This window comes from Balaenoptera physalus (genome assembly GCF_965194825.1).
Source record: "Balaenoptera physalus genome assembly, chromosome: 1".
Lineage (NCBI taxonomy): Eukaryota > Metazoa > Chordata > Mammalia > Artiodactyla > Balaenopteridae > Balaenoptera > Balaenoptera physalus.
This window is the reverse complement of record NC_138882.1, coordinates 82,820,349-82,831,264: the sequence shown is the minus strand read 5'-3', so window position 1 is coordinate 82,831,264 and position 10,916 is coordinate 82,820,349. Positions and strand designations below refer to the sequence as shown.

At 49.1% G+C, this 10,916-nt stretch overlaps 1 protein-coding gene across 3 annotated transcripts; it reads right to left on the bottom strand.

Moving 5' to 3' along the window:
• Positions 1-4,364: 4,364 nt before the first annotated feature.
• Positions 4,365-10,863, bottom strand: SSR2 (signal sequence receptor subunit 2). 3 transcript variants are annotated; one of them, XM_082457415.1, is made up of 6 exons: positions 10,786-10,863; positions 10,039-10,193; positions 9,252-9,350; positions 8,010-8,118; positions 6,085-6,162; positions 4,365-4,947 (listed from the first exon to the last, which is right to left on the bottom strand). In XM_082457415.1, the coding sequence occupies exons 2-6, from the start codon at positions 10,191-10,193 to the stop codon at positions 4,837-4,839; spliced, it is 552 nt and encodes a 183-aa protein (XP_082313541.1). In that variant the 5' UTR covers positions 10,786-10,863; the 3' UTR covers positions 4,365-4,836. The 3 variants fall into 3 exon arrangements, with proteins under 3 accessions (XP_082313541.1, XP_082313540.1, XP_082313542.1); XM_082457414.1 differs by having other exon boundaries at positions 10,777-10,852; XM_082457416.1 differs by lacking the exon at positions 10,786-10,863 and adding an exon at positions 10,704-10,728.
• Between the last annotated feature and the right edge of the window lie 53 nt (positions 10,864-10,916).

Below are 10,916 nucleotides of genomic sequence, written 5' to 3'. Positions count from 1 at the left end.
AGAAGCCACTGCAATGAGAAGCCCGCGCACCGCAGTGAAGAGTAGCCCCCGCTCGCAGCAACCAGAGAAAGCCCGCACACAGCAACGAAGACCCAACGCAGCCCAAAATAAAAATAAATAAAATTAATAAAATTAAAAAAAAAAAAAGGGAGCTGATGGGACTTCCCTGGTGGCGCAGTGGTTAAGAATCTGCCTGCCAATGCAGGGGACAAGGGTTCAAGCCCTGGTCTGAGAAGATCCCACATGTCACAGAGCAACTAAGCCCGTGCGCCACAACTACTGAGCCTGTGCTCTAGAGCCTGCGAGCCACAACTACTGAGCCCATGTGCCACAACTACTGAAGCCCACGCACCTAGAACCTGTGCTTCGCAATAAGAGAAGCCACTGCAATGAGAAGCCTGCTCACTGTAATGAAGAGTAACTCCCACTTGCTGCAACTAGAGAAAGCCCACGCGCATCAACGAAGACCCAATGCAGCCAAAAATAAATAAATAAATAAATTTTTTTAAAAAAAGGGAGCTGAATGCAGGAGACTGGTGGAGAATTGTTCTATCACTTCCTGGGGGTGCTGAGGGGTTCCTGAAGATCTCTGCTTCTGGGAAATACCCATTCATGAGGTAAGGACTCAGGGAAAGGGAAGAGGGAAACTCACCAGACTTGGGAGATATCCCAAAGATGGGAGACCTGTTCTTGCCTTCGGTTGGTGACTGCAGTATAGGAAAAAGTCCCACTTCAGACAGCCCCTCTAAGAATCCAGTCCAGGACCTTAATGGGGGTGCCTCTTTCTTGGTTCTTTTAAGGGAATTGCTCATGGTCCAGAAGTTTGCATAGGAGACAGGGGGGACTCATTCCAGTCCAGATCAGCTGCCTCTCCAACTACTCTAGCCCTTCCCTTCCCCGCCCTACTTCAAACACCCTAGACAGTGCTGTGCCCAGACCTTTAACCCCTTGGGTGCCACTGCTGGTCCCGAGGATTCCTGGGTTCCCCATCCTCAGCATTCCCCAAAGGGCAGCCCCCGGATTCAGGCACACGTAGGAACAGATACAGGAAACCAAGCTGGGGTCACCCTGAGGGGAGAGTATGTGGGAACCTGACATCCCAGGGAACCTTCACCCGCCCTCCAGCAGAGACAGGGTGGAGCTGAGGGGAAAAAGAAGACAACTCAGGGAAAGGGCCACAGCTGGAACCCTACTTAACAGCAAGGTCCTACTGGGGTCAGGGAGGTCCTTTGCTCTCTCTCAAATTTGGTTTCAAAATGCTTGTCGTTCCCTTTAAGAGGCAGGTTACAGTAGGGGGAGGAGGACAGACTGTATTTTCTGTGATGAAAGTACAGGGAGGAGCGATGACAAGGGCAGCTACATCAGAGGAGGACCCTCCTTCAGCCAACAGGAACAGGGTGAGCAGGCAGCTTGGCACACACCCGGCTGACTCCCGGCGTGTTGTGGATACCAGGCACAGGATATCTGCCTGGCTCTCCACCCCCTTCCCTGATAAGAGCTTCTAGGGGCACTGACTCACCCTCACCGCTTCCCTGGGGCAGAGGACAGAGTGGGCAGACGCTGGACTTCCTGAGGTACCGGGGAGCCTCCTCCCTGACAGGTCTCATGGTCCAGGGGAAAGGACATGTTGGAATCGGAAGAGCTTGCCTGCCTCTGCCAACTCACCAGTTAAGGGGCCTTGGAGAAGTTCCCTAGTAGCCTCATTTCCTCCTCTGTAAAATGGGGATAGTAAATGAGATACGTACGAATAGTGGAACATAAATGCTGGGCCCATAATTGTTATTCAATAAATATGCTAGCTGCCACTTGCTGTGACCTTGGATAAACCACTCCACTCTGCCTTTCCTGATCTATTAAATGAGATTAAATTAGGTGATCTATGGTCTATCCTTGCTCTAAAACTCTCCCTCTGGGTGAGAGGAAGAGGGCAGTTGTTGCCAGATGTGGAAACTGTGTGCCCTTTCCTACCTGGCTGGGCTCCAAACCACATGAGTGACAGTGGTTGTTTCTCACTTCACAAGAATACAGGGGAAACGGCTGCCTGTTTTACTGGTGTAGGGTCCTCGGAAATTCTCTAATTTAACAATCCTGTGATTGTCCAAATGAGGACACGGGCTCCGAGCGGGGGTGGGTGTGTGTGATTTACCTGAGGTCTGCCAGCCAGTGAGCGGCAGAACTGGGGCTGGGATCCAGCACTGCTGCCTCTGTGGTCAGTGCTGCTTCCACCACCCTGAGCCGCTCTCTCGAGGGATCCAGCCTTGATAACTTCCCATCCTGTCACCAAGCCGCTGCATTATCCACAGCTTCTTGGGAATCCTTATACCCGTTTCCAAGTAACTTTTGTCAGGTAAAGTCCCGAAGCCTAGTATGTGAAAGGGGTGGTAACCTGGGCCCTGGCTCCTCATGGTACCAGGGCTGGGTGTGGGTGAGCAGGTGCCAGCTAAAAGTTTGGACGACGTGGGAGGGATACAGGGCTGGTTTCCAGCGGGAGGAGGGGATCTGGAACACGTTGAGAGCTGGGTTGGTATCTGTATTGCCTTTTAGGCAGGAAGCCCTCAGTTTGGGTACTCAATCTCCAGTAAGGATGTAGGGCCAGTGCTTGCCTTCCCTCTCCCTTGCAGACCTGTGTGAAATCTGGAGATCAGGGGTCGCATCTCCCTAGGGTAGTTTCCATTAGAATGAAGTACTGTCTGCTACTCATCCTCCATTAAGTTACCTCAAGGAGGGCTCAATCCTAAAGCAACTACTCCAGCTGAGTCTCGCCCTCTATAGATTTGAGGCTTATATTCTTCAATGCGACTACTTAAGGGAGGCTCAAATTCCATCCTGACTCCAAGGAATTTGATCTCTCGAGAGATGAAGTATCTAGTTTTGGCCTTTTTTCAAGGTGCCTGTGACACTGCCTTCACAATGCTTCTCTTGTCATCTGGGTCAGACCTGGGTTCCCCCCTAGTCTCCTCTGTAACAAGGGCCAGGACACAAAGTGCTGAGTTCTGCAAGGAAAGGTAAAGACTGCCCCAGCTTTCGGAAAAAGAGTATCTCCCAGAGCTCAGACTGAGGGAGAAATCTCTCACGTTACCTTCCCAAGTTATGAAGTTCATCCTACCCTTTAAACCAGAACCCCCCCTCCTATAGGTTACCTCCTCACTCTGTTTTCAGTGGACACCACACAGATGGCAAATAGTGTGTTGGTCCAAAGACCCAACATTTCATAGTCCTAGAGGAAGACAGTACATTATCAAACTAGCTCCCTCTTCCTTCCCTATGCTTGCTCTCAACCCCAAGCTTCTGACCCATTGTCTTTCTCCCCATTCTCTTGAGCAAGTCCCAGGTCTCCACCAGGAACACAATGAACCAAAGCAAATATATCCTTCTTGCCCTCTGACCTGGCCAGTCCTGGGGTGTCCGAGCCGTAAGCCCTGAAAGAGGGATGTGAGCTGGTGGAGGGCTACTCCATTTGGAGCCTCCCGTTGTCTCCAGGTCCTTTTCATCCTTCTTGGGGCCCGGAGGCTCGGAAGGCTGGGCCAAGGAAAGGTTAAACTGGTTGGGCAGCACTCTCCCCCCGCCCCCCACCCGAATCTAAGCTGGGAAACTTGGTGACAGGAACAAAGCGGGTGTTTGTTGGGTTTCTCTCCTGCCTGGGAGGCTGTTCTCGGACCACGGCATTCCTGGGTTGGACAGAGTCAGCTCAGCGTGGCTTCTCCCCACTGCTGTTGCCGCAAAACCCACTGCCTTTCCAGAGGCCGTGCTTAGGTAACAACTCAGGGGATACAGGCGCTTCTGCCTGGCCTGAGCTCAAAGCAGAGGCATTAAAAATAAGTTCAAGATGGGACTTCCCTGGCAGTCCAGTAGTTAAGACTCCACGCTTCCACTGAAGGGGACACAGGTTCAATCCCTGGTCGGGGAACTGGGATCCTGCATACCCCGCAATGTGGCCAAAATAATAGTAAGTTCAAGCTCAAGAAAAGTTAGCTCTTAAACGGAGGAAGGGCTAGAATCAGGCATAAGAGATAGTTTCTCAAGAACAGTCAATGAATAAATCACCCCTAGAAGGTCTCCCAGGGCATGAGAACAATTGCAGACCACTTTTCCCCATTCTCTCCTCTACTGTGGAGAGGGGCTCACAGGCAAGGAAGGTTTAGGGGAATATATGGTGACTGGTGAGAACAGAGGGAAATAAGGGACGGAAGCAAAGGTGCTCAAAAGAGAGGGTGCGGGGGGTGGGATATCTCTGTGGGAACAGGACCCACAGTCCCTAGAGCAAGGAGGCAGAAATTCAGCTCACTTGCCCAGGAGCCTGGGCAGTCAGGGCCTGAGTACCAACAGCAACCTGAGCTCATCCAGGGGATGGGAAAACAGACAAGTCCGGGTGGCATTTGTTTTTATTAGAAAACCCCATTTGGTAAGAGCTTCCCTAAGCCAGCACAGAGACTGGGTAGCCTCCAAGAGTCCCATAGCTTTCATCTTACCTTCCACCCTCTTCTGAGAGGGGAGGGCAGGGGACGGAGTGGTGTCAGGCAGTCTCCGAAGCGCCCCCTCCTGGACCCGAGAGAGTTCACATCGCCAGAAACGCACCCCACGGCACCTCGGTGGTGCACCACAGGGCCCCTAGGCTCAAGGCGATTGCCAAAGGCTTTCCTGTTTGTATGGCTTCAAGATGGAACCAAGGAGACTCTCACAGACTCCCAGGTCTGGTCCTTCGCTCCGGTTGAGAGCAGGGCAGGATCAAGGAGAAGGTGGCCAAGGGCTGAGGGAGAAGAGATTGCATTTGAGATACCCTTTGGAGTCTGGAAAGCACCTGGATTTCTTGTGAAGGGAGGGCTGTGGAAGCCCCACTCAGTTCTTCTTGGTTTTGGGGGTGTCATATTTCCTCTTGCTGGAGTACCACAACAGCAGGGGGATGCCGATGGAAGGGAGGGTCATGACCCCGAAGGCTGCCCAGTCCAGCTGTGGAAGACAAAGGCCTTGCTTAGAAGTCTCGATTAGGGCACAGGAGGGGACCAGGAAGGAAGGGGTCCAATGAGAAAGGGAGCAGTCCAGCCCAAATTTTAAGCAGAACCTTGGCAGGAAGGTTCCTCTCTGGCTACTCTGGACACAGAATGGCTTGCTAAAGACCAATCTATATCTTTTGAGCTATGAAACCAAAGGTCTCACCTGACCCAACCCAATCTGGAAGAGAAGCTTCTCTCTTCCAAACAATCTTTGAGGAGGGAGATGCCCAGGTCTTGCCCTAACAGTCAAGCCTCCTGCGACCTAACCCCTGCCCCCACCTAGAGCTCTCTCTTCCATTCCTCTGTCTCACATTCTGCTCTCTGGTCTCACTAAACTACCTGCCATTCCTGGATTGCACCACGCTTTTTCTCACTTCTGAGCTACTCCCTCTTCCTAGGGTGCCTCCCCTTCCTTACCTCCTCTTTAATAAGTTAACCTCCCTCCTCCAGAAAATTCCTCCCCGACTCTCAAAGACCAGGTTAGGTGCTCCTGTTGCATCTCCTCCAGAGCCTTGTGTATGATCTCTATCACAGCCCTCTTCCCCCACTGACTTGTGCTGAAGCCTCTATGAGCCCATAAGATCTTTAATGGAAGGGACTGTGTCTTGCGTTGTTTTCTCAAAGCAAAGCACAGAACTGAGCACGTAATTAGGAACCTCATAATTATTCCCCGAATGAATGAATAAATGAATCTCCTCATTCAGTACTTTAGGCAAATCTTCAAAGAATTCTCCCCTAGACTAGACTACAACAAAGTTCCCATTTAACCTTCCCGATGCTCTGTGACCCTTTTAATCTAAGCAGATATACTTTTAATCCTCGAATTAGACCCAGGACTCCAAGATGGAGCTCTACTCAAGGCTGAGCAGAGAAAAAGGGCAGCTTTTTTTGGTTCTGGCAATTGTGACCTCATTGCCAAAAATCTCTAACCATGGTTAAATCAGGACACTTGATGGCTGTGTGTATCAGACATCAAAAAACAGATATGACAAGAACCAACCAACTAAACATATCTTCTAAGGAAGCCCAAAGGTCCCAGAACCAAAAGCATGCTCTACTCCCAGGGAAATGACAAGAAGACGGTAAAGCTTACAAAATGTGGGGAGAATCTTCTATCAAACTCCCTCTGAGCCAGGATTCCTCCCTGTCCAGGTGCACTGGTAAAGCCAATCTGAAAAGCAGAAAAGAAAGGCATTAAGGCAAGTCTCCAGCTCTTTCTCATCTGGGAAAGGGCAGTTCCAACCAACCCAGTTCTAAGCAATAGAGTCTTAGTTCCCAAAGGCCCAAGAAAACAACAAGATGAGGAAAAGTTTTTGAACTAGAGAGAGTTGGATGATTCTTAGTGTGTTGTAAAGATAAGTAAATTAGGAGCCAGGAGACACATGATGAGCATTTACTAAAAAAGGTAGGATGGGTATGCAGCTGAAATTAAAGCCAAATCCTTCTATCTTAGCCTCAGACTCTGGAAAGAGTTGCTCACCACCACTGGCCCCTCTGCCCTTGGCAATCATTTCCCCATTCCTCAAGTGGAAACACTCTTCTATACCTCACAAGTTGACAGGAGGCTCAAGTGAACTAATGAGAAGGATTCTGGAAAGTATAAAGCCCTACCCAAATGTACATTACTAGTGGAGGGGCTGAGTCTGCGCCACATTCCTTTGTCTTGGAGAGGAGGCCAAGAGTTTGAAGCACACTGCAAACAACTTTGTTCTAAAGTGGCGGCTGGGCCTTTAATTTTGTGTCTTTTAACCCATCAAGGACCAGGTGGAACCAAAGAGTCTTAGAGGTGGTTCTAAAAGCACACATGATAGAAGATATGAAAACATAACCAGGATTACAAGAATATGGTTCCACATGGTTTATTAAGAAAAGATAACTCAGAGAGTGCACTGAATGTTCAAGACTCTTGGATTTCTTTTAGTTCTATGGTTGACTCTGTTAAGTCCCTTCCTTACTGTGCATTCACTAAGTAGCCTAAAGCCCATCTGTATTTATAAATTCATGACTTAAGCTTTTTGAGGGCTAGGACAGTGTCTTAATCTGCTTGGTATTCCCTAGAGTCTAGCACCTTGCAGGGGCTCAATAAATGTCTGCTGACCTTTACATCAGTCAGTCAAGAGACTGGTTATCGCTGGGTTTCTATTTTATATGGGAAACAGAAAGAAATCTAAGACAAAGTTCCTTGCTTCAAGGAGTTTATAATTAAACTGGGAGGTGGGAGTGAGGGAAAGACCTAGATACAGGAAAGAGAACTAATAAAGATGGTCAATAATTAAATGTTCAAGTGGCATAGACTATATAAGAGCTATAGAAGTTTAGATGCAGTCAGTGACTGTTTAGTGAAAGAATGAGTAGGAAAGAGCGATATGAATTGTAAAAGCAGAAGACAGAATCAAGGAGACGCAGCTCAGAGCTAGGTCTTGAGAAGGCTTCGGATAATGAAGTGGAGGAGAGAGACTACAGAGAGTTCTTCAAGCAGAGACCAACGGCAAAGTGGAAAGAACGAGCACTGAGGGCGGGGGAGGTGCCACAGGAAGGAGCTTGGTCTAATTAGGACAGAGGGTCTTCGAGAGTAGAGAGAGGAAGGGAGAGGCAGAACACAGTGAGACTGCTGGAAGGTAAGTAAGAAGAGGCAGGAAACTCAGCCTTGCTGCAAGAAGCAGGGGCATTCTAAGCAAGGGAAAGACACAGACACAGCGGAGACCAGGAATCATCTGATGGCGGCACAGAAGACGGATGGGAAGGACAATGATGGCAATAAACTGGGCAGCACGTGACACTGTACAGATTAAAAGTGAAGCGGAAGGGAATGCTACAGTACTCCCCTCCCATTCATTTCAATTGCTTGATTCTGAGACTTTATAATTTGAAACATACTTCCTTCCTATGACGATATCTCAAGTTTTTGGTCCTTCTTATCTTCCTCAGAATTTAGCACCTGCTCTGGAGATTTTCTGCAAGAGTTTTCAAAGGAAGGCAGAGCTGAGCCCCATCCAACTAAGGGTTTGGGTAACTCACCACAACGGGCCCATCCTCCTGGGCCAGGTAAGTAATAGTTGCTGAGGTGAAGTTGAAATAACCAGCCTTGAGAGGGCGCAGGACCACGGTGTGGGAGACGTTGCTAGCACTGACCCAAGAGTTAAGGAGGGAAAAAGATGAAGCTACAGTTGTTAACAAACTTTCAACTCAGGGACTAAACGCACCATTCACAAAAAGAGTTGCCAACACATGTAATGATTCCGCATCTGCAATATACTGCGAAAATAATAAACACGGGCTTTTTTTCTAAGCCTGAAGTGTGTGGTATAATATGATGTCTTTCTAGCCAAGTCTTAAGGGGTCTATGACATACTCAATATTGAGGTGTTTAAACTTTTAAAGCAATATATGTTATGGATGAAAAATTAGTCACTTAAGGTCACAGAAAATCTTTCGCTGCCTAAAACTGCAGGAAGTTCTTGAAAATATAAATCAAAACCCCCCAAAAACCCAAAGAGAACACTTACCCTTGCCAGAAAATCTAAATATACTTTAAATCACAGGGAAAAAAATAATCTAATTCAGAACACTCAGGAAATAACGAGTAGATCCGAATAAGGGATTTATTGAGTAAGAAGAGTCTTTAAAAGGTCACCCAAGGGACTTCCCTGGTGGTCCTGTGGTAAAGAATCCACCTTACGATGCAGGGGACGCAGGTTCGATCCCTGGTCAGGGAACTAAGATCCCACGTGCCGCGGGGCAACTAAGCCCGCGTGCCACAACTACTGAACTCATGCGCCTCAACTAGAGCCCACGTGCCACTAACTACAGAGCCCAAGCGCCCTGGACCCTGTGCGCTACAGCTAGAGAAGAGAAAACCCACACGCCACAACTAGAGAGAAGCCCACGCACCACAACGAAGATCCCTTGTGCTGCAACTAAGACCCAACGCAGACAAAAAAAAAAAAAAAAAAAAGTCACCCAGGTCCTCCACACTAGCATCCCAATGAATTTCTTTTAAAAGCACCTTAAACATCCTCGCCCAGCTACAAACATCTGTCTACATTCTCCCAAAACAGAATGTTTTAGAACTTTATGACCTGAACTTCAGGAACCTCCTTCCTCAGGCCCACCCTAAATCATGCTCACACAATTCTCACCAGTCTCTCTTGCCCCATCTTATCCAGAGCGGCGACAAGGATGACCCTGCTGTTTTGCTTCAACATTCCCCCCCTCCCACCCACCACCACCAGCCTTCATCACCCAGTGTCAAGAGGATACGGAGCAATTCGGTCCCATTTGACATTGAGCATTCCAGAGACAATGCCAAAGTCTTCTGGAGGGAAGGAATCATCAGATAATTCCACATCTAATGCAGCACTAGAAAAGGGAGGAAACAAAGAAAAGTTAGTAATGGATATAAACTTAAAGCAATCAGCAATCAAACCTGCCTGCCTGTCCTAAAAAATCAGAACTACAAAAGACAGATATGAGCCACATAGTTATTTGGGTTTGTTGCACTGAAGAATCCCAGCCAAGGCCTGGATTCTGGGCACCAAAATACTCAAATATCTAGGAAAGAATGGGCCTGAATCCATTTTTGCCCCAATTTCTTCTCATGTGTGTGTGTGTGTGTGTGTGTGGGTGGGTGGGTGGGTGTAAGGAGGAGAAGAGGAGCAAGATGCATGTGGAAAAGAACATTAAAGGGGATAAAGTGAAAAAAAGACAACAAAAATGCTAATGAAAGAAAGGAAGCTGAAACTAAACCCCTGAGGTAACGAAGGATCATACATTTTCTGCCTTCTCATCTTCCTCTCCCTGTTTCACCACAATTCTTGCTTCTTCCCCACTCTGAAACTCTTCCAGCTCAAAAAGTGGAAGATGGTTTCCTGTAGCTTAGGTAAGAATGTCCTCCTCTTCCAGAAGTAGATCCAGCAGTATATTCATTCACTCACGATATCTGTTGCTGGAAATCTCCCAAAGATAAATCACTGCTGGTCCCTGTTCCCAGTTGGGAAATCTAAGAAGCCTGAAAAGGGCCCAACCTATAGCCCCAGGGTCTCCTTACCTTGAGCCAACATTGTAGATGTTGTACTGTAAGGTCAGGTCTCGCCCCTCCACGGCATATCTGTTCAGCAGTGATTTGGAGGCCAAAAGCCTGGCTCCTTCCTCTGCTTGAGTGACAGCAAATAGAGCCAACGCCAGGAATGCCAGCAGCCTCATCTTTGGAGAAAAAAGCAAAGTGAGCAGTCAACCCAAGCATGTAAAACCAGCAAAAGCTTCCTGACAGCCCTTTCTTACAAAGTCTATCAAAACTCTTTTGAGCTTATCAAAGCAGCAGCCCCTTCTACAGAGCAGTCTCTAAGCCACCAGGGCCCTGGGTGCTCCCCAACTGGCGGGATCTTCTGAGAGGACTGCATGTGGCCAGACGCCTTGGGCCGCCGGATTTTGGCTGATCTCGGACCTGCAGCAGCCTCTAGTTTTCCTTCACGCAGGAGTCTCCCACGGCTGCTGCCTTCCCGCTGCTCCTTCTCCACCAGCTTCCCTGTGATCCCACGCCCCTGTATCCCACCCTCCATCCTTCCCCCGGGATCCCATTCGTCCTCGCCCTCCACATCCCTTTCTGGGGCCTTCCGAGAGCTCAGTCCGCTCTGCCCCCTCCCCTCCTCTTGCCAAGATTACACGTCCTCCCGCCGGCTTGCCCTCTCTCCTCCCCGCCCTCCCCGAGCTGACACTCAGCCGCTGAGTGTTGTGCGGACGTGAGACTCCCCGGCTCCCGCTGGCACCCCAGTGCCTCGGGACTCACCGTGCTCACCCTCAAAGCCTTTCGGGGGCCGCCAAAACCGGAAGAGCGCGTCAGCACCCAAAAGACCGGAAGTAAGCTCTGGCCGGAAACTTTGGTGCTCTGCCCGATGCCTTCTGGGAGTTGTAGTTCATAGACAAGCC